A 24,610-nucleotide genomic window follows, 5' to 3' on the forward strand; every position below is an offset into this window, starting at 1 on the left:
GGTCAAGGGGTACTCTCATGCTCTACAATCCCCTCACCAGTAAAATGAAATAATGATTATTGCACCCTTCCCTAACACCTCACAGGACTATTGAGGGAAAGTACTCTGAAACCTTAAATAGTATAGCAAAGGGCCATCCATACCTGCCCAGACCTGGCAGACACTTTAGAAAGAGAGCAAAGCTTCAGACACTCCCTCCCTGTGTGACCCTGGACAAGTCACTTAACCCCCATTGCCTAGCCCTTGCTGCTCTTCTGCCTTAGAACCAATACACAGTATTGATTCTAAGATGGAAGGTTAGGGTTTAAAAAAAAAAAAAAAGGAAGGGAGGGAGGGAGGAAGGAAAGGAGGAAGGAAGGAAGGAAGGAAGGAAGGAAGGAAGGAAGGAAGGAAGGAAGGAAGGAAGGAAGGAAGGAAGGAAGGAAGCAGAGTTACCAAAAAAAATGACAAGGTCTGGCTTGGGACGTCTACCTTCATTACTATTTGTGTTTCCCTCAAAAACCACACTGTGCAATGAAAACAAATAATAAGTGATACATTATTTTATAATACACTGAAAAGTTATCAAGGCAGACTAGATACATCAAGCTATTGGTCAGCACCATTAGGAGCCTTTGTGTCCATCTTTTCTCTACTTTCCTTGGAGAAAAACATTCAAGTTGCCCCCAAATTCACCCAACCTCAGGGAAATAATTGCTATTCACCGGACATTTGCATCATGATAGTCATCTAATTACCAAGAGATAGAGAATAACATTAAGGAATTGTAGCAAAAAGAAATCTGGTTCCAAATTTTTACTTCCACATTTACTAACTATAAAATCGCAAATGAGTCTTGCCTTCCTAAATACTTACACAATATATAAAATGATATTTTGTCATATCTTCCCCATTACATTGCTATGGAGATCAAATAAAATAATGAATGTAAAGCATCTTAAAACACAAATGTCAACTATTATTATAGCATTTCTTGGGGCACCTGAGACTTGGTCAACCCATACTTCCTTTTGTTAACTTCATAATCTGAAACTTGAAAGATGAATACAACTATATTTTCCAAGCTTCTTCAGAATTAACATAGTATTATGTTATTAACAACAGAATTAACATAGTAATAGTATTAACATACTATTAACAAAATCCATTTCATTAAAAAAAAACCATGCTGTGGGTTCTAAAATCTGTTCTGTTTGAAGGGGTATTCAGTATTTCTTCTTTTTTATTCATCATAAAGAAAGGAATCTATTTTGTGAGTGTATAATTTAACTGAAATTATTTTCTTCATTCAATAATTCATTCAAGAAATATTTATAAAGCACCTACTTTGGGCACACCACCAAGCTTAGAGCTCTAAAAGGACAATAGGGAATAATTTCCAGCCCTTACCCTCGGAATTTCCAATCTAATACTGAAGAATTTATCAATCAGTTCAGTTGGGTTTGTTTGTTTGTTAATGAAAAGAAGAAATAAAATATATATTCTGTGACTATCATATGTTAGCCTTTGTATAAAATCCAGGGCAAAAAATTTTTAATGTGAAATACACAGGAGCTGAATTGTTTACTAACATTAAAAGTCTATGGTGTCTTTTAGCTGAGAAGCCAAAAGCATTTTAATATCCGGAATTTAACCATGTCTACTCTCTAGTAAGATGGGTCAGTGTCTCTGTCTATCTTGGCAAGATGGGGAAACTGAGGGAAGCCAAGTAATCAATCAACATTTATTAAACATTTACTATGTTCCAGAAGTGGGGCTACAAATACAATGAATGACAATGGACATGGGACAGGTTTCATACTCATGGAGTGCAGTAATGACAACAGCTGGTATTTATACAGAGTGCTTATAGACCAACAAACTATTTTACATAGTTTATCTCATTTGAACCTTATGTTAACCCTGGGAGATGTCCATTTTAAAGAGGAGAATCCGGAGACTCAGAATGATGGAGTGACTTGCTCCTGAGACATGTAACTGTCAAGGGTAAGACTTAAAAATTCAGCACTCTTTACCAATACAGAGCAGTACATCTATATAAGAAACAGAAAGGGACAGCTAGGTGGCTCAGTGGTTAGAGAGTCAGGGTCTAGAGACAAGAGGTCCTTGATTCAAAGCTGGCCTCAGATATTTCCTAGCTGGGGACCCTGGATAAGTCACTTAACCTCAAATGTCTAACTCTTATCACTCTTCTGCCTTAGAACCAATACTGGTTCTAAGACAGAAGGTAATTAATAATAATAATAATAATAATAATAATAATAATAATAATAAATCAGTCCAACCTCAATTTGAAGGCAAGCCTATTAGCCCAACCCAACTACAAAGCAAATGGTTAGAATAAGAGATTTTTCTAATTCACATAATATAGCCAAACATAATGTTAATGAGTAATGTTGTTTAGATGGGTGGAAAATTATGACCACAAGGGTTCCATTCTGAGGTTTCAGTCTCAATTGTCCTCCAGCCACAAATTGCAGATAAAGCCTCAAGAATAGTTTTTATTTAGGTCATGTAACTTGACATGTACCTGGACCACAAGTGTCCCATATTTTAAGAAAACCTATAACACAAAAATCTACATCACAAAAAATATTCTTCACTTGGAAAACAAGCATCTTCAAAAAGTAAGCTTTTAAAAATTATGATTCACTTGGCAAAAATCCTACTTATAAACAACTTTGAAAGAAAGAAGAGTGGACTAGTGGATAGAGAACCAGTCCTACAAGTCAGGATAGCCTGAGTTCAAGTCTTCCCTCATGTACACTAGCTATGTGATCCTGAACAAGTCTCTTAACGTCTCACTGCTCTAAGCAACTCTCTAAGCTTATAAGTTAAAGAGAAGGTATCATCTTATATCGGTGGAGAAACTTTCCTAACCTGGGAGTTTCCTATATTATGAAATCATAAGACCAATCCCTAGCTTTCTCTTTCTCTCTCTTTTTTTTTAGTTCACTGCAAAAAGCAAAAGGTGCCTTAAAATTAAGAACTAGAGAACACAAAACCCCCAAGTCCCAAGTCTTCATCTTCCATTCAAACGTCTCTGTTCCCCAAGAAGCATAATTTCCTAATCTAGACAAGGGATTCTCCCATGTCTGTAATACACTCCTCCTTTCTATCTTATAGAATCCTAGCTAGCTCCCACAACATCCCAGGTGCCACCTCTCACATGAGGCTTTTTGTGTCTTCCTCCACACCAACTGTCACCAGCCTCACTCTTGAAAGTACAGAGAAACAGAAGGTCCAGGATTCAAATCTGGTCTCAGACACTTCCTAGCTGGGTGACCCTGGACAAGTCACTTAACTCACATTTCCTAGCCCTTATGGCTCCTTCTGCCTTGGAACCAATACTTAATGCCTATTCTAAAACACAAAAGAAGAGTTTAATTTTTTTTAATTCTTTTAAATGAATAGGTTGAAACCTGTGAAAATGCAATAAGGCAAAGCAAAGGTATTGATAAACCTTTGAATATATACTCTCCATCAGAACCAGTCTCAATCTAGACATTTTACAGATCTGCAACAGGGAGTCAGGAGAGTATTCCAATTCAATAGCTACAAATAAACACCCAGAAAATATTTTACAAGTTAAGAACATTTCAAAAACTTTTTGAACAAAAGAGATCTTTTGTTGTTACTGTTACTGTTTGTGGTAGAATCATTAAGGCTTTCACGAAATTGGATAGAAACTTAAGTTTCCTTCCTTACTTCTCTTCTTCAGCCCCCCACATTCTTCTTATTTGGCTAAACAATAATAATAATAATAAAATGATAATGGCTAGCATTTATATGGCACCTATTATACACCAAAAATTTTACAAATACCAGCTCATTTAATCCTCACAACCACCCTGGTAGGAGGAAGGTACCATTATTCCCATTTTACAATAGAGGAAATGGAGGCAAAGGCTGAGTGACTTGCCCAAGGTCACATAGCTAGTAAGTTTATGTGCCCAGATTTGAGTTCATGTTTTCATAAACCCAAGCTCAGCACTCTAACCACTATTAATTGCCTGAGTCACAGCCAACTTTTTAAAAATTAATTGTTTGTTACATTAAAGTTCCTTGCCTCCTTCCCTATTCTGAATGAGAGAAGGCATCATTGGACAAAAAGATATATGTATATATAAAACTGTCATGCATGTTTCTATTGTACATTTTTTTCTCTGGGAGTGGACATTCACAATTACCCTTCAAACTATTTCTGTTGCTACATATTATATATACATGCACATGTATATATTCACGTATATAATGTTCTTTTGATTCTGTTCATTTTGGTCTACAAAATTTCTTGTAGGTCTTTCCAATATTTTTAATTAAATTTTTAAAATTAAATAAGCTCATCATTTCTTACTGTGCAGTCACAACCTTCTTGTGAAGAATACTTGTTAATTTATTCCAAAGACATATTTATGAAGACATAAAGGGGTATCATTCCTTTAAAATAAAAAGTGCTATAATATTTGGAAACTATAATTTAATGTTAGTTCTACATCACATGCATTAAGACTCATAAAGACCCCAGACTCAATTTTCTTTTCAATCTATAGGCTTCTCAAAAATAACACATCAAAACTCTGGAATTATTATCTAAACCTGCTCCTCCTTTTAGCTTCAGCGTTCCTCTCAGTGGGAAGCTAGGATAGGTTATGGGGCTTTGGGTCAAGAAAACTCTTCTTCCCGTGTTCAATTCCAGCCTCACTTACTACCTGTATGACCTTGGGGAAGTCACTTAACCCTGTTTGCCTCAGTTTCTTCATCTGTAAAATGAGCTAGAGAAGGAAATGACAATCGACTCCAGTATCTTTGGCAAGAAAACCCCAAATGGGGTCACAAAGAGTCAGACATGGCTAAAACAATGCAGCAACAACAACAAATTCCTGCCTGTGACACCACTATCCCCTCATTCTTTCCCAAGTTGTAACCTCAAGGTTACCTATGGGTCCCTCCTTGCTTCAACTCTAATACTCTTTCAGTAAATGAGACCTGGTGATTTAAACACTCCCCAAATCTTTCATGTTTAGTATCTCTTCTCTATTTCTACCGCAACTACCCTAGAACAGTCCTTCATTACCATCCACCTCAGCTTTGGTAACAGTCTCCAAACAATCTTCCCACCTCCACTCTCTTTGTTTGATCCATTCTTCATATTGCTCCAAGAACCATTCTTCTGCTGACAATTCTTCTGTGCTTTCCCGTCTTTCCAAGTGAAGCTGATAGTCATATGCCTTTCTTTCAAGGTCTTCCACAATATGGTGCTACCTTATATCTCTCCTGTTACTCCCTTTATATAGTCTATGTTCTTGCCAAACTGGATTCCTTTCTGATTCCTTATCAATAGATCCACCTCCAATCCCATTACTCCACAAATACATGCCCTATCTCTCCGGTCTTTATCTACTGATCTCATTATTCCCTCTGCTTGGTACATTTTCTCTCCCTTTCTGAATTCCTCTGCTAAATTCATCCTATTCATCCTCTGAAGCTCAATTCTTATGCTACCTCTATGATGCATTCCCTGATAGCCCTCGTTGGTGGTAGGTAATCTCCCCCTTAGATCCTTTATAACTTTATAACTTTATAAGCTTTATAACTCTCTAACACACTTTATTTTATTTTCTTAAAACCCTTACCTTCCATCTCAGAATCAATACTGTATATTGGTTCCAAGACCAGTAAGGGCTGGTCAATGGGGATTAAGAAACTTGCCTACAGTCACACAGCTAGGAAGTATCTGAGGCCAGATTTGAACCCTGGACCTCCCATCTCTAGGCCTGGCTCTCAAACCACTGAACCTGTCCCCCTAACAAACTTATTATGTAGATTTATATAGTAGTTGTTGATAGAATAAGCTACCTGAAAGGATTTTTTTTAATTTTCTGTCTCTATCCCTAATACCTTACAGTGACCGGTACACAGTAGGCACTTAATAAATACTGAGTGACTGATTTGAATTTGATTATGTACTACACTGATGCATGTCTTCATAAGGGCAGGAATTGTATCTCATCTAAACTTTGCAGCTCCCTCAGAATGTAGCAAAGAGTTCCAAATATAGTAGGTACTTGATCATATTTGTTGAATTAAATTAAGAAAAGTTTCCAATTATAAACATAGCTTTAAGTTAATCTCTAACTTTCAAAATAGATTTGGACCAAACTCTCCAACAAATACCTATGAAGATGCAGCTCTGACTAAGGTTCTCCGTGCTCAAGCTTCTCCTTTCCAGCATCACCTGTGAAAGGAATCTGTTAACTCCTTTTTCTGGTTGGGGCAGAATGGAGTGGGAGGAGTGGCACTGAGGAGTAGGGAGAGAAGTTGTAATATACAAATGAGAGCAGCACGGTCCAGAAGAGTGAGTAGGATAAAGGCATCAGGGAGACTTGCTGTATGCTACTATCTGATATAGAACAGCCATCAAAAATCCATCCAGCAGTGGAGTAGCATGCAAATAGATATCCATGATGGACATGAGGCAGATGTTTTGATGTCACATAGCCACCTGTAATCAATGAAAAAACCTACCCTTATTGTACAAGCAGACAAGGCTTCGATGTTGCCTCAGATCCCACAATTTCCAGCTGGTTATCACATCCCCATATACCCCAAGAAAAAATACATTTGCTTCACATGACTCAATGAATCTGGATCTTGGGGAGGGGGTAGTTTCTTTCTCATTCCATCCTGTGGGTATCTAAACACTACAAGGACAAACATATCAAAACATGTTCAGAGGTGGAGATCTAGGTTGTGTAAGAATCACAGTCAGCTAGACAAGCCTGATTGCTACCCTTGGTCCAATAAGCTGATCTGAACAAGCCACTTAAGAACTCTCTGGTTCTTCAGTTTTTTCTACCCTCTAGATAATAATTTCTGAAATATATTCACCCTTCACCCTAACTCCTGACAATTACTCTTTTAAAATATTAACATTATTAATTATAATGACCAGTCTTGGTCCCAAATCTTGCCCCATTGGTGGAGAATGTTGCATATATCAGAAAAGGTAGCTAAGTGGCATGATAGATTTTTGAAGTCAGGAAGACTTATAGCTACATAACCCTTTAACTTCTCTGTGCCTCAATTTCCTCATCTGTAAAATGGGGGTGAAAATACCTACTTCTCAGAGTCATTGTAAAGCTCAAATAAGATAATATGAATTAAGTGTCTTATAAATCTTCTTTTTCAAATCCTTATCTTCCAATTAGAATCAATATTGTGTGTTGGTTCCAAGTAAAAGGAGTGGTAAGGGCTAGGCAATGGGGAATAAATAACTTGTCCAGGGTCACACAGCTAGGAAGTGTCAGATGTCAGATTTGCAAATCTTTTTTTTTTTTTTTAATGTTATATAGGGGCAACTAGGTGGCTCAATTGATTGAGAGCCAGGCCCAGAGACAGGAGGTCCTGAGTTCAAATTTGACTTCAGACACTTACTAATTGTATAACCCTGGGTAAGTCACTCAACCCCCATTGCCTAACCCTTATTCCTCTTCTGCCTTAGAATCATTACATAGTATTGATTCTAAGATGCAAAGTAAGGATTTCTATTTAATGCTATGCAAATGCTTTTATTGACAAAAATTTGGCTTTGTTACAAGGGAAAATTAAATGGGTATGGGAAATGACTCTGATGTTTAAAAAGACATAAATAAAAGTTACTGATTATAAAAAATATATCATCATAGTATGCCTGATCAGTCAAAGTGGCTAAATGCACCATCACAGGGGATACAGAGGATGGGGAGAGGGGGTAACAAATGAAAGCAATGGTCAGGCAGCCAAATGGATTCTACATGTCATGCTTCAGGGCCTGACAATAAACCTTGAGAAGGGAAGAGGAGGCCAGCCTCCTGTTTACTAAGTCTCTAATTGCCTGGTAGAAGATACAGACATCTGGACCACACCTTTGGTGAGAAGCATTTTCCACTGCTCTTCACTCCCTCCCATTCAGGTGTAGCAACCTTCCTGTAAAGCTGGCATTAATACCACTGACTGCAGGTGCGACTTGCTCAGGGCCCTTTTCTTTTTACAAAATGCCAGCCTGATTCAGGGTGAAATTTTGCATATATATTTGCTTCCACACTGGAAACAGAAACATGAATTCTGTGAGGAATATATGGCTGGTCTGTGAAAGTCCTAAACTGTGATTTTTCTCAGGTGCAAGTAGAGCCCGAGGTGAGGAGCAGACAGAATAGTAATCAACCCAAAGTGTAGCAATGAGGTAAAAGAGAGAACTACAGAGCTTCCAGAGACTCGGTTGGAAGGTACTAATTCCATTTAATAATACTAGGTTTTCAGGATGAAAGCCTATTGGAGGACTGCAAATATCTAAGGAGAGGGTACCAAAAGATACTAGCTACTAAATTCTCATCTTGCACTCCAAAGAATGGCACTAGACCCTTACTAAACTATCAGACCCACTATCAACCTTCTAACACTCATTGCAAGAGCTAAGAGAAAGTCCAGACATTCTCTGAAGTACTAACTTGAACTCTTTTGTCTTCTGCAAGACATTTTGCTATTACCAAGAGTGAAAGCAGGGTAGGGCTGAGATTAACCATGCCATAAAAATAAAATGTATGTCCAATGACACCATCATCGCAAGATGTCTGGGAAATAAATCAAAAGACATGAACATGAAAAAAATCATCTTTAAGTAACACTGGTGGACTGAAAGCCATCTCCATTCCTGGGCAGCAGCCTCTCTGTGTCTCTTACCTCAGGCAAAGAAGCCTAATCAATACAGGCTCTCTAATGCAACCTTGACGCAAATGTAAAAATTAGCCCCCCTGCTTCGCTCAAACCATGATGTTCATTGGTCTTCATAGCTTGAGCTGCTTTATAGCCTCCTGCCCTGCTGATAGGGAGGAGTTTCATCCAAACTTGCTAAGATGGGCTCCATTTACAAAAGGGAAAACTTACGAGTGGCTATCTACCCAATATGGATTGGTTCGAAATACATTTCCTGGGTTTTTACGGATCCTGTCTGAGAATCAGGGCCATTCGCTTCTTTAGAGTATCAGCAGAAGCCAAGCTAAGAGAATCAAATGCTTCTAAGTCTCCTTCCGACTAAATGAATCACCGATTCAGATGACATTTGCCTAATGGGACAGAATTTGCCTCCAGTTCACTCTGACTCTCTCTTTGAGGATAAATCAGTGCATCTGTAGTGACAGCTCATGAAGAGCATGCTTTCCTGGGAAATCTGTCAGGACTCATATACTATTCAAATATATTTATGTGTATGTGTATACCCAGACTCATATTTTAATAAGTATAGATGCATTATATGTATCTATATGTATGTAATAATGTATATTGTGTAATGAAGATTAGATATATGTGTAATATATACTATATTGCATATATTGTACATCAGCAAAACCAATGTTTATCAATGCAAATATATGTACATACATATACATTTTCATACAAATATGCATACATTGTGTAGGAATATACACAATATCTACATATTTGCACACAAATGACAACAGCAGTTGATTCACTCCCTTTTCCCCATGTAGCATATATTAGACTCATAAGATTCTCTCTGGGACACACTAGAAAACAAAACCTGAAAATAATACTGGTAATGACTACCACAAGAACTGGCCTGAAACGTCCTAAGTTCAGTAAAACTAGGATACAAGAGCAGCCATAAAAAGCTTGGGCTGAAGAAATGGAGAGTAGTGGAAAGTCATTCCCACTAAAACTTACCACTCTAGGTTTCTGCTGATCCAGAGTGTGCAGGAAAGCGGAATTTGGGTCCAAAGAACGCTCTGGATCACTGGAAATGTCCTCCTCCGAGTCATCATAGGATGAGGAGAAACCAGTGGAAGAGGCAGAGGAGGAAGACAGCTTTCTCAAAGGCATGTTCCCTCGAGGGCTTCCCTGAGCTTCCTCTAAGCCCCCTTCCCCGTCCTCCAGGGCCCCCATATCTGTAATAATAACTGCTGGGATGTTGCTGGGACAGCAAGCCTCCCTCAGGGAAGGTTTCCTCTCAGATTCAGGGGTCAGTTCTTTACCCTGATGGTTTTCTTGCTGTTCCTGTTGCTGCTTCCTCTCTGAAGTCCCATCTGATGGTGCCACTTTATCAGGGTCTGTCCAGGTGGTGCCAGCCTCCTCCATCGGGCTGGGCCAACTCACCAAGCTTTTGAACTGTCCACCAAAACTGTTCTTGGGAGAACACTGATACCTGTCCCCCTTTTCTACAGGATCCCTGCAAGGCAAAGCGTCTTGCATGTGGCCAGAAAGAATTCCTGGCTCTGACTCCACCTCCACCTCCACCTTCCCTAGCTGCACAGCCCTGCCTGGAATTCCAAGTGATTTAGTCCCTGTTTTCTCCCCCTGGTCAGAGTCAGGCCTCTGCACTAAAACTACCAGGGACCCTTTCTTTTGGGGCTCCACTGGAGCTGCCAGGCTGTGCCCTGTGGATGCCCTGGTGCAACTCAGAGCCTCAGAGGGCACTGAGCTTTGCATATCCAAAGCTGGGGTGGTCCTGCCCTCACTCTCTTCGGGAGCCAAGGATCCCTGCAGTAGGCCAGGCAGGTTTCTTTTCTCCAACTTCTCAAGAGCCGCCTTCGAGGCACTGATCCCACCTTTCTCTTGGGCAGCAGGTGTCCCGCTGCACCTGGTTCTCCCCTCTCTCTGCACTTGGTTCTCAGAGGCACACACTCCAAAAGAGACAAAACCTCTCTCTATCCAGGCAGAGGTTTCCTGGGAGAGGGCCTCAGAGGGGTGCTCCCTGCCTGTGGAGCCCCTTCTTTCTACTTCTTTAACCCCGGCTGAGCTGGCATCTCTAGAGAGTTTTACTCCCCTGGAGTCTACAAGGGTCTCACAGCCCAACGCTCCGGGGAAAGGATGATCTCCCTTGCGGACCTCCTTAGTCGTGAATGTTGCTCGCCCCGTATGGGTGCCCTTCTCCATCTCCACTCCCAAAGGAGAACCCTGTACCCCACGTGTCAGGCTCCAGTTTCCAGTCTCCATTGGAGTGTCCCGTCTTGAAGCCCCGAGGGTAAGTGGCCTCCTCTCCGTCTCCAGTGGGAAAGCCGAGCTTCTAGTTTCTTGGGGCTGGCCCTCCTTGCTCCCCACCTCCGCTGGGGTCTCCAGGCATTGCTCTCCCCAGGACTTTGTCCTCCTCTCCTCTATCCGAGTGTACTCAGCGAGGATCCTGCCAGGAGGCTGACTGCTACTGCGGGACGGACAAGGGGAGGGCGAGCGGGCCCTGCCAAGCCGGGGGCTCCGGGACGCTTCTCTGGCGGAGCTTTGCGCCTGGATGTGCGCCTCGAACATGCCCACCTTTTGGTTCACCTGCACGTTCTGCAGCTCCCACTCTAAAATCCTCAGCTTCTTCTTGGCCTCCTCCGGACCAGTTGGGGGGGAGAGGCTGCCCGGGGACACCACCTGCTGCCCCTCCCCTCCCAGACGGGGTGCCCAACTCGGGCTGCCCACGCTGCTGCTACTACTGTTCAGCCTCCGCCTGCTGCTGCTGCTGCTACCGCTGCTGCTGCTTCTGGTGCTGCTGCTACCGCCGCCCCGCCAGCTCCCTGGGCTCCCGGATTCGTCCGGCGATAGCCGATCGGCGGGAGGAAAGAGAAAGGAGGTGCTTCTCCCTGGGCTGAAAACGCTGCTGCTGCCCGGGCTCAGCACAGGCACCGGCAGCCCGGGTCTCCCGGGGGGCGGGGGCGCCTTGCCGCTGCCGCTGCTGAGGCCGCCGCTGCCGCTCTCCACATTACTGCTACTATTCATCATCACCAGGCTGTTGAGCGCATAGCAATACACAGCCATAGTACTGGGTCCAGCCGCGCTTCCAAGCCCTGCTGCTGCTCCAGCTCTGACTCCACCACTGCTGTCGCCTCCTCCTCCTTCTCCTCCGGGGTCAGCCCCGGAGGCCCGGCGGCTGCTGTCCTCTGCGGAGCCGGGGCACCATTGCCTCGGCAACAGGATGGGGGCAGGGCAGCGGGGTTGGCCCCAGCCCAAAGCTCCATAAACAACCCGATCCGCTGCGGAGGCAAAGAGGGAGAAAAGTCAGGACCCTAGCTAGGGAGAAAAGGAGAAGGCTGGGGCGAGGAGAAAGGAGGGAGGAGAAGGTCTGGAGCAGACAGAAGAAGCCAGCTCTAACCCGAGGGCAGAGCCCAGGGGAACTCACTACACCTCCACCTGCAGAGGAAGGGGTGCAACATATAAGTCTCAAGTCTCATCTGGAGAGACCCTGTGTGTTTGGCCTTGTGAGGACACGAGGGCGCTTCCCACCGCTGCCTCAACTATGTGTTCAGGAAAAAGGGGGAGGGGTAGAATGCCCTTTTTGTGTGCACTCCCAAAGCTTTGATGATCTTTGAGGGCTCTTCCAATCACAAATTCTAATTCCTCTCCAGAACTGCTAGGCTTGTGTTTTGGCATGTTATCTGTGTATATATTCACTCCCAAGGGACTAAGTGCCCTCCCTTCTGGGTCGTTGTGCACATATCCTTAACATGCTACATAGTCTGACCCAAATGAGTATGGCATATGCTTACTCTTCAATAAATTCAGGGAACATCTATTTGGGCACTTGGTTAGTTCTACTTCACGCAGTCCAAGTCCCCAGATTTTTCATACTCTCCTCTGCCAGATCCAACCCCCAATCCCACCTAGGCATCCTGGAAAGTTGTATAGGACAGCTAACCCCGGAGTTTCTCTTTGTGCCCTCGGCTTCTAAATAAGGCTCCCAGTGTGGTCCTGGTATCAATTTGATTTTCCAATGAATCTGTCTCGGTTAATTTCTCCAGTTGTCTCAACCCGGGCCTTCTGTCACATAACCCCTACCTCACAACACCCTCAGCCGGCCTAAAAGAGTTGTCCCTCCTCCATCAGCATTGGGGGCCAAAGAAAACACACACATTTTCCAGGTGTTTCTACATGCACCTCTTTGTACTGACCTTGCTTCCTTTGACTGAACCCGTAAATTTTGTGGGCGTGCTAGAACGCGCGGCCCCCCGGGGCACTGACGCTTTGGTTACCCTCTCACTGTTTTGCCTCCCATTCCCGTAGAGGGGTGTGCACGTGTGTGCATTAATACTTGTAGATGATCTCCGTCCCCGTGCACCCAAGGGGAGGAGAAGGCTGTCTCTGTGGTGCACCAGAGTGCGGGCGTCCCTCTTTAGTGAAACTCCCCATCCGCGGATGCAATAATACCAAGGCGGAGTCTCGGCTTTGACAACGGCGGTCCCTTCCTCCAAGTTGCAACACGGGGGCGCGGGGGGGGGGGGCTCTACGAAATTTCCCAAGTCCCTTTGGAGCTGAGCCTCAACAAGCCTTCCTTGCCAGCTAGTGCATGAACCCATTAAACTAAGGGCGAACCGAAGGAGATGGAAACGGAGGTGACGGTTCCAGTTCCCAGATCACATCCCCCGTAGCCTGGTTGCAAATCCTGCACCGCCTCTCCCCAGAGCAATCGGGGTGTCCCGGGTCGCTGGCGCCAGCCCATGCAAGGGGGAAACCCAAAGGCTCTCTCTCCGTGCAGCCAGAGAGAAAGAGGAGTACGAATGAGCAGCCCGGAAGACAAGCTGGAGAACACACTGAAACTTGAGTCTCTCTTCTGGGGCTCCCCGCCACCCGATTCGCTTCTCTTGCAAATATTCTACCCTCCAAAGCAGAATGAACCAACCCCCTGGCCCCTGCCCTCCACCACCTGAAAGTCCCAGATCCACTTAGCTGGCAGTTGAGGCTGCGCAGGGAAGTGTCCGCGGGAAGAGACAAGAAAAGAAAGGCTTAAAAGCCTCCAGCCTTACCTGAGATATTTCTTACACTCCCTGGTCCTCTTCAAACTACATCACTTTTAGGACGCCAAAGCCCATCAGGCAGAAATGTTTGTTTTGTTTTGTTTTTTAAAGAAAATGCTCCCAGAAACCGTTTCCTCATCAAGATCAGACACACACACACACACACACACACACACACACACACACACACACACACACACACACACACAAAAGGGAGGGCGAGGGGGACACCAAGAGAAAGAAGCCTCCCGGGCGTTGTGCGAAGCGAGCGGGCACCGTAGGGCAGGCTGCTTCTCCTGGACAACCCCGCGCCCCTTTCTCCGAAGTAGTAGAGATAACCCCTTGTCAGCTTCAGCTTGGCAGTCACTAGGATGTGTTTGTTCAATGTGCGATTAAAAAAAAAAAAAAAAGTTGGGGAGGGAGGAGGGAGTAAGGCGGGGGGACCAAGGGGGAGGAAAGCAGGAAGGAAGTTGTGAGCCTGTCTGGGGTTGAACTCAGCGGAACAAGTTTCTTTTCTTTTCTTTCTTTTTTTTTTTTTTTTTCTATTGCTTGGCAGGACCGGGAGGGAAACACTTAAAAAAAAAGTTTCCATTGTTAGCTAACCAAAAAGAAAAAAAAAAAAACTTTCAGCCTCTGCGGGTTAAAGATATACGATCCATTTTCCACCACTGATAGAAGCTTGACTCTTAACTTTTTGAAAGTTTTTTAAATTTTAGACAGCAAAGCTTATTTGAGCTTTTGGAACAAAGTAGGTCCCGGAGCCCTTGGTTAGCATTTATACGAAGCTAAAAATCCTACGTAAAGAGTACGAGGGCGGGTACAGAAATACACACATGAAGGGTACGTGCCAGGCTTGACACTGCATACTTGTAATTTATTATTATTGGGTTTTTTTTAAGTACACATCAAGAAATGCACAGCACCTTTAGGATGTAATATTTCAGAGGGATGGGGAGGGAGGCTGTGACCTGGGTCTGGTGCATGCAGTGTAATTGTTATGTGTATAAATAAATGTATATTTTGAGTTCATTTCTCTATAAATAAATGTGCACATGGCAAATGCCACATTAGTATTTTTTTTTGCATTTGATTTCCTTAAGTTTATTGTAAGAAAAAGCATAAATGCAGAGCCTACTTCTAGCAAGATCTGAGATTCCTTTTCTCTGTCTCTTGTCATTCCCCATGCCTATCATTTTGCAGTCCTTTCTCCTTGTGCCCACCAGAAATAGGAAAGCAATCGGAGAACCAGAGAAAAATTCTGCTGGATGGGAGATTCTAAACTGATTAAATTCTGGCTGTACAACTGTGTTTTGCATAATTCCATAAGACTTTAACTACAGCATTTGGTAGACATAGGGAAAACACAGCTGCAAAAACCTGGAGTTTCATAAATCCCAAGGCTCAAGAGGACTTAACATTCCTATTAACTAAAATTCAGATGGAAATTTTGACTTTGTATGCACCAAACCAAAGCCTTGCTTGTTTACCTAACGATCTCATTTAATTGAGCAAAGAAACCTTCCCAGTCTAGAACAGACTTGTGCAAAGTCTGAAGCCAAGAAATCAGAATTGGTCAACATATCCCTCAGAAACTCATGATCCTTTTTTATTGTGGCTACTTTTCAATTGCAATATTTCCTTTGGGTCAACCAGACTTGCCCAGAAGCCAATCATATGGCCACTGAACTGCATTGTTGCTAGTGAAGAGCGGGGCCAGCATGTCTCCAACTTCAACCTCACCCCCTAGTGTCATGGTATAGAAATCATAGAAATCAGAGGTCCTCACCCTTTCCTTCAAATCCAAACCCAGAAGTCTCATTGAAAAGAGCCTCACATAAACAGCGCCTAGATAAAGACAGACCAAATCAGGAGTCACCAATAACTATGTTGGTATTATAACTGCAGTAATAAAAATAATAACAAAAGCACATATACTGTGTGACCCTGGGCAAGTCACTTGACCCCCATTGCCTACCCTTACCACTCTTCTGCCTTGGAGCTGATACACAGTATTGACTCTAAGATGGAAGGTAAGGGTTTAAAAAAGCACATATATTTAGAGTATAAACAGTCACAAAAGTTCATTTGATCCTTACAATGACCCTGTGAGGTAAGTGCTATGGCTATGCTATCTCCATTTTACAGATGAACAAACTGAAGGTGAGAAAAGTAACATGGCTTGTCAGGGTCACACAGATAGGACTACTAAATTTCAAACACAGGTTCTGAATTTATTTCTTCTTGACTCCAAGTTTGGGACTATCCACTATAATACCTAACTATGCTCAATGTTATTCCCCTTATTCCTTAGGAAGGCATTCTACAGTTTTATTAAGCATCATATAATTCCAGAAGTTCAGACCTTAGCTTTGACCACTGAAATGAAAGCCACGGGTGATGTTCCTTTACTCAAGTCTACTACAGGAAATATAGGAAAATCTACATCAGTGCTTAATAATTAGATTGTTACCGTTGTGTTCAAGTGTCTGATTCTTCATGGCCCCATTTGGGGTTTTCTTGGCAAAGATACTGAATTGGTTTGCCATTTCCTTCTCCAGCTCATTTTACAAATAAGAAAACCAAGGCAAAAAGGGTTAAGTGACTTGCCCAGGATCTTACAGCAAGCAAGTATCTGAGGTCAGATTTGAACTCCCTGTCTTCTTGACTTCAGGCCTAGCTGTCTATGCATTGTGCCATCTAACCACCTTACAACTAGTCCCTGCATGTAAACCCCATAGCCTTCTCCCCTATATTTCTGTTGGTCTGACCTCTACATTACAAAGTTCTCTACCACCCTTGCAGAATGTGATTCTCCTTCCTCCTTCCCCAGTAACACCCCTATGCCAAGCCAATACATTTTTCTAGGCAGAAACAACCACTCCTGTACTTCTTCTTCTTCTTTTTTTTTTTTTTTAATTTTTTTTAAACCCTTACCTTCTATCTTGGAGTCAATATTGTGTATTGGCTCCAAGGCAGAAGAGTGGTAAGGGTAGGCAATGGGGTGAAGCGACTTGCCCAGCGTCATACAGCTAGGAAATGTCTGAGGCCAAATTTGAACCTAGGACCTCCCATCTCTATGCCTGGCTCTCAATACACTGAGCCACCAGATGCCCCTTCCTATACTTCTTAAAGCAAGTGAACCCAGTGATCCAAACTCGGAACTTTTCGATTGGGTCCAGCCTTCAGCCTTAATCATTTAAACAGACCGACATCCCTTCAGTAATTGAAGCACCTTCTTCAGACCAGATACCCCACTGAGGCCCCTTTGACCCATTGTCCCAGGACACTGCTATCAGGCTTTCTACTCTGGAAACATAGTTATATAAAAGTAGATCTTTTCCCAGGACGAATACTCCCCAATTCAGAAGTGAGTTCAGTTATTAAGTACTGCAATTAAGATGGGTAAGATTAAAGAGCCTGGCTGTTCCAGACTGGGCTTCCAGGATATCTGCATGTTGATCGAATCATCACTGGGTCTAGCAGTTTTATCGGTTCACCCAGTAGTAACACAGATCTGGGAATAAGAAGGACTAGATTGTGGTCTGCTCAGATTCTTGCTACAGTTGGCTTCGCTTCAGATGGAGACTTTTTTTTAATCTGGTCTACAGGTTCTGAGAGTATATACAATTATGTTTTGAACCTTTACTTTCCTTCTTAGAATCAATATTGTGTATTGGTTCCAAGGCAGAAGAGTGGTAAGGGCTAGGCAGTGGGGGTTAAGTGACTTACCCAGGATCACACAGCTAGGACTTTCCATCTCTGGTCCTATCTCAATCCACTGAATCACCTAGCTACCCCCAAGTATACACAATTTTAAGCCCTTCTATTAATCAATCAAGAAATATTCATTCATGTAATAAGTAGATGGGTATAGCATAGCTCCACTCTCACACACAGGGCCTGTGGATACCTTCTCACTCCTTGGGCTCACTCATTTACTCTATCTTGTCCTCATGCTAATGGATCTAAATGACCAGAGAATGACTACCATCATGAGGTTACATTCAAAATGTTTTCAGAGTTCTAAACCGCTCAGAGTCCCCTATTAGTGGGGGAATACATTCCTCCTTCTCACCCATTAAGCTCTAAAGTCCCCCACAGATATGCTTCTACTTATCCAAAACTAAACATTCACAATATTGATGCTACTAGATTTTAAATAGTTATTTACTTAACAAAAGGTGAAATATATAATACCACAGATACTTTGATTCTAAAGCCAAATTAATAATAATAGTTTATTGTTTTGTTATAGTTTATTAGTAGCATATTATTTATATCAATGTTGTTATAGTTTTAATATTATAGTTTCTTTAATCTATATGTTGCCTACTATATGCCAAGTACTCTATGAAACATTTTGCAAATATTATCACATTTGATTCTTGTAACAACTCTGAGACATAGGTGTAATCATCATATCCATTTTACAGTTAAGGAAACTGAGGTGAACAACAGTTAAATGACTCACCCAAGGTTACACAGCTAATAAATGTCTGAGGCTGGATTTGAACCCAGTTCTTCCTGACTTCAAGTCCAATATTCCATCCATTGTGTCATTTTACCCTCTTTATAAACCTGGATCTTACTTTCTTAACAATGTACTTGGTATCTGTGGGGAAGAATGGTCACACATGGAAAGAAACACAAGAATGTGCTTTGTTTTGTTTTGTTTTTCTGGCAAGGAAACACATAAGTGAAGAAAATCTATCTGTTTGAGGTTATTCACAATTCTGAAGTCATGAACTTCATTTACCTTTTGTGTCTCAGTAATCCTCCCTTAAAATTACTTGATGACTGTAGTTTCTGTGAAAAACAGATACTTCTAATACTAAGCTGAGTTGATCAACACTGGATTGATCACTTTTTATTAGGCATGGCTTTTCAGTCAAACCACTGAGTGACTTGTCTGATTCTCTGCCTCCAAATTATTCCTCTGCTCACCTGAACCTCCTTCTCTACAGCAGCTATGGTACCTATCACTTCAAACTTCAAGCTTAGTTGATGGCATTTTGAAATCTGTCCTTTGACCTCTCTTTGCTTTCTGGTTTAGACCTGAATCCTTTCTGCTAACATCCTCACCGTCACTTCTGATTAATAACCAAATTCTCATATTCTGTATATAATTAAGGAACAGTACATTCCATGGATGGAGAACATTCCAGAGATGGGGGGGACAGCCAGTTGAAAAACACAGAAATGGAAGAACAAATGCCAGTGGTAAGGAACAACATGAAGAAGGGAATAATGAATAATAAATCTGGAAAGGAAGGTTGAAACCAGGTAGTTTAGGGCTTCAAATGCCAAACAGAAGAGTTTGTAACTTGATTCAAAAGCCAATAAAGGAGGGAAGGGTGGGAGGGGGAAGAAAAAAAAAAGAATGAGATGTAGATTTTTGGACATAGCTAATGTGAGAATTTGTTTCTCTTGGATAAGCATATTGATTATAATTTATTACATATTTGTAACAAATATGCATTATGTTATTATTGTTATATATTATATTTTAAAATAAAAATAAATATCTATACTTTCCAAAAAAACTGTAAGAAAAATGGCAATAGCGAATCATTATAGTTTAATGAGTAGGGGAGTGACATTGCCAGACTAATATTTTAGGGAAATTACTTTGGCATCTTTTCTGATGGACTGAACAGGAGACAGAGGGCAGGAAGGCTAATTAGGAAGCTATTTGCCCAGGTGAGACATTGTGAAATACTGGAAACCTTATTAGGATGGTGGCCATATGAGTAGAGAAAGGGGATAGAAAGGAAAATTATGGAGATAGAAATGACAAGATTTGGCAATTGATTAGATGAAGAAAAGTAAAGGGTTGAGAGTGACCCAGAGGATGAGAATTTAGAAGACCAAAAGGATAGTGGTGTCCCTAGAGGAAATACTGAAATTTTGATAGAGGGATGGAATGGTAATTTGAAATATGTAATATCCTGATATATTAATTAAGGTCCAGTTAATTCACCTTTCTTTGGTTATAGCCTTAGTAATATAGAAGGCTTCACTAAGAAAATATGTGTATTTATTCAATATGTCCACTAGCAGATGGTAGGAGCCATTCTCTGCTTAAATTGACAGTATATAGCATGGGTTATTGACTTTTGTGCTGGATTTTCACATTTTTTGATTACAATAGGATCTGCCTAAGCAAGAGGAATTTGCATCTTTCTCCAGCTGGTAATGGAGAATGGCTTAAAAACTTGTTTCTGGCCACACTGACATAATAAAGTCAGGAATTTATTGAAAAGGAGTGAAATAGAGGGCACTGTATCCATGGAGCTCCGTCTGTGGAAATCAGAAAAAGAACCCTGGGGTTGAGAAAACTGGATCAAGGTGGGAGGAAGGGCTCACATCTAGATAGCCCTTGATGATTGGTTGAAAGAGTAGCTTCCCCTGAAAAGATTCCGATGATATTCAGATCAAATCAAATGGAAATTTCAAAAACTTTCTAACCCCAAGTCAGATAGAAGTATGCGTTAAAGACCTTGCCCTGGTAAGCAGGAAGAAGATCAAGACCAATTTCATACTGATGGGTGTTACTTTCTGTATGCTCACTAGAGACACTCTTAAAGAAAAACACACACGTTCTCTATATGGGGAGAAAAGCAAGCTAAAAAGGTTTTCCCCTAACTGATTTTGTGTGTGTGTGTGTGTGTGTGTGTGTGTGTGTGTGTGTGTGTGTGAAACTGGAAGCAGAAATAAACGCAAAAACTATTCCTCTTTCCCTGTGCCTTAGTCACATATGTATACTCCCTAAGAGTGTCTAATCTTTCAATTTACAGTACACTTATTTGGGTGTATTCATTGGAAGATTATGGGAGAAATGTTCTTTTTATTCCTTCCAAATTTTACAAAACCAACTAAAACAACTATTCCATATACAAAGAAAAAGAAGACTATGCATAAATGAAATCACAAGTCTCATATGTTTAGCTTACTTTTCTTCATATCTACATAATAAATCCTGTCCACAAGTGTCCCAGACCCTCCCCGCCCTCTGAGCACCACAGTAGATATTGTCCAGGAGACCAACATAAATATATATATATATATATATATATATATATATATATATATATATAAATTGAGTCTTTCATGTTTCACCTGTCAGTTCCCTTTCTGGAGGTAACATTCAGTTTATTGTTTTAGCATTAACTCTGTGGCCTTGTACAATGTTCTCCTGGTTCTACTCATTTCTCATGTAGTTCTTTCCAAGTTTTTTAAAAATCAGTCAGCTCATCATTTCTTATGGCGCAGCAGTATTCTATCACTCACATAACACAATTTGTTTAACCATTCCCCAATTGGTGAACATCTCAATTTCCATTTCTTTACTACTTCAAAAAGAGCTGCTATAGATAGCTCTGAATTTATGGATTCTTTTCCTTTTTCATTTATCTCTTTGGGAAACAGACCCAGCAATGGTTTTTCTGGGTCTCAGGGTATATAGTTTTCTAATTCTCTGGGTATAATTCAGAATTGCACTCCAAAATGGTTGGATCAGTTCACAGCTCCAACAGTGTATTAGTGTCCCCATTTACCCACATCTTCTCCAACATTTGTCACTTTGCCCTTTGGTCATTTTAGCCAGTCTGATGGGTATGAAGTGGTATCGCAGAACTGTTTTTGTTTGCATGTTTCTAATCAGTAGTGACTTAGAGCATTTTTTCATGTTCCTATATATGGCTTTGATTTCTTCACCTGAAAATTGTCTGTTCATATCTTTTGCCCATTTATCAATTGAGGGATTGAGAGATGTTTTAATGCTATTTGTTTCACTGTGCTATAAAATGCTTTTGCTTTGAATTAATTCTGTCCTTTGGCTGCTAATAAAAGGAAACATTGGTGAAGGCTCAGGAGCTGTGAGTTTTGAGTAGATGTTCCCCTCAGAGTACCTAGAACCTGGGATCACTAGTCTCAGTGGAAAGACATGTGAATGTGGGGAAGGGATGTGACCATACATGCTATAATTCAAAAGACTTAGACAACCTTAAATAATCATAACCATCATATTGTATATTTTTTAATTTTTTCCAAGGTGTTTACATAACCATTATCTTCTTTTATCCTCACTGCTACTCTGGAGAGTTATTATTATCCCCATAGGATAAATGAAGAAATTGGACCTGAGAGATTAACTGATTTGCCTAGGGTCACCTAGCTAGTTAGTGGGAAAATGGAGTCTAGAATATATCCGGCTGTTTCCCCTTGATTGGATGTTGTTGTTGTTCAGTTGCGTTTGATTCTCTGTGACCCTATTTGGAGTTTTCTTGGCAAAAAAAAAAAAAAAAAAAGGCCATTTCTTTTTCCACTTCATAATAATGTGTCTATTCAGTCAAGGGGCAGCTAGGTGGCACAGTGGATAGGTATTTGGCCTGGAGTCAGGAAGATTTATCTTCCATAATTCAAATCTGGTCTTGCTGTGTGAATTTAAGCAAGTCACTTAACCAGCCCCCTTGACTGACTAGATACATTATTATGATAACTGATTAACAACAGATAAAGCAAAAATAGTGGACTTCCTGGGATATTATCCCTAGCATATGGATAATATAAGCAATGAAATTAGGAAGAAGTAGGTTTTAACAATTAATAGTCATGTGATCCTGGGACAGTCACTTTTTTTTTTTTAATCTTTGCAGATATTCCTTAAGTATATACTCATGGGTACTTAAAGAGAAGTAGGAAAATTGTAATGACACTATTTGTATTGAAACTAGGTAATTTAAATGTAAGTAATTACTAAAAAAAGTCTAGTTGGAACCATGCCCAGAGGGCCATAAAATGTGCATACCATTTGACTCAATACCAGTTACCAGATCTGTATCCCAAAAGAGATTAAAGAGAGGGAAAGGGACCTATATGTACAAAATATTCATAGCAGCTCTTTCTGTGTTGGCAAAGGGATGTCTGCCTCTTGGGAAATGGCTAAACAAGTTGTGGCATATGATTATGATGGAATATTATTGTGCCATAAGAAATGACAACAAGAGGATGACAAAAAACCCTGGAAAGATATAAGTGATGAAAAGTGAAGTGAGCAGAGCAAGAGTACCTCATAGACAGAAACAACAATAGCGTGTGACTTTCAATTGTGAATAACTACAGTTACCAACAACACAAGGACCCAGGACAACTCCAAGAGACTCCATAAAAAGGGTGATCCACTACCATGACCATAGAAGGAACTGATGGAGTCTGAATGCAGACTACAGCATATCATTCTTCACTTAATTTCCTCCATGAATTTTTCCTCTATTATAAGTAATACATGTCTTTGTATGATAACACATACACCACCTATATCATAATACTTGCCATCTTGGGGAGAAAGAAGAGGTGGAAGAGAGGGATTGAACATGGATCACAAAATGTCAGAAAACAATTATTGAAAGTCATAGCAATGTAATCTGTAAGAAAACTAAAAAAATAAAAATAAAAACTTAGCCAATGATGGAATGTGTCTTGATTAACTGTGTATATTTATTGAGAGAGATTTGGTTTTCTTTTATTTTCTTCAGTGGGGTAGGGGAGTAGGAGGGGGAGAAAATTGATATCAATAAATTTAAAAAAATAAAATCGGCATGCCAATTAGGAGACTATTGAAGCAATCCAAGTGATAGATGATGAAGACCTAAACTAGGGGGGTGATTATGTAAGGGGAAAGAAGGGGACAGATATGAGAAATATTGTAGAGAATAAAACATTACGCAAGAGATTAAAGTTGTTGCATGAATGAAAATAGAATCTAGGAAGACACTTATTTTGTGAACCTGGGTAACTAAAGATACTATTAACATATGAGAGAAAAATAAATGATAATGGTGGACATAGAATACTTATGAGGACTTAGAGGGAGTGTGGGAAAATTGTTATGACACTATTTGTATTGAATTTAGGTAATTTAAATGTAAATAATTACTAAGAATGTTTAGTTGGGATGGCAGCTACATGGCTCAGTGGATTGAGAGCTGGACCTAGATACAGGAGGTCCTGGATTCAAATTTGTCCTTAGGCATTTCCTAGCTGTGTGATTCTGAGCAAGTCACTTAACCTTCATTGCCTAGCCCTTACCACTCTTCTGCCTTGGAAACGATATACAATAATGATTCTAAGATGGAAGGTAAGGGGGTTTATTTTTTAAATATTTTTTTAAAAAGAAAGTCTAGTTGGTAGTACTGGTATTGTTATATTTTAAATGTCCCATCTACTGTGGTCTACTCAGCCATCTTAATTTACATCGACTAAGTCAGTCAGCTGGATGGCATATTTCCATGTAATTAGATGAATGAAAATAACACATTTTATAGCACTTTAAGGTTCATAAACCCTCTTCTTCACAGCAACCACATGACATAAAGTAGTGCTTATTATTATCCTTTCCATTGGACAGATAAGGAAACTGAGTTTTGGAAAGGTAAATTGGGTTGTCCACAACCACTCAGCTGAGATTCAAATGAGGCTTCTAAACCATGACTCCAGCATTCAATCCAGTACACTGTACTGGAGTTGAAATCAACCCAAATGGTCAGGAAGAGAATTTTCAACACTGGTCCAACTCTTCTGTGCTTAGATGTAGCCTTCATCAGGTAGAAACAGACATAACTGCAGTAGATGTGACCAATTAGATCCATATCTTATTTTTGTACCTACATTTACATTCAGCTTAAAATACCAATCTAATGAAGCCAGATGAATTGCAGTCAGATTTTTTTTTTCCATTTTAATCCTTACCTTTTGTCTTAGAGATACTAAGTATTAGTTCCAAGGCAAAAGACCCATAAGGGTTAGGCAATCAGGGTTAAGTGACTTGTCCAGGGTCACACAGG

The 24,610-nt window shown here is 40.9% G+C and overlaps 1 protein-coding gene across 1 annotated transcript in view; it reads right to left on the minus strand.

The window, feature by feature from the left end:
- ITPKB (inositol-trisphosphate 3-kinase B) overlaps window positions 1-11,856 on the minus strand; it is a 158,559-nt gene extending 146,703 nt beyond the window's left edge. Inside the window, exon 1 of the mRNA XM_044674974.1 lies at window positions 9,724-11,856. Within this exon, the coding sequence (XP_044530909.1) occupies window positions 9,724-11,793 (2,070 nt within the window). The 5' untranslated portion in view covers window positions 11,794-11,856. The remainder of the gene's footprint in view (window positions 1-9,723) is intronic.
- Window positions 11,857-24,610: the final 12,754 nt, after the last annotated feature.

The sequence above is a fragment of the Gracilinanus agilis genome, chromosome 4 (assembly GCF_016433145.1).
Source record: "Gracilinanus agilis isolate LMUSP501 chromosome 4, AgileGrace, whole genome shotgun sequence".
Taxonomy (NCBI): domain Eukaryota; kingdom Metazoa; phylum Chordata; class Mammalia; order Didelphimorphia; family Didelphidae; genus Gracilinanus; species Gracilinanus agilis.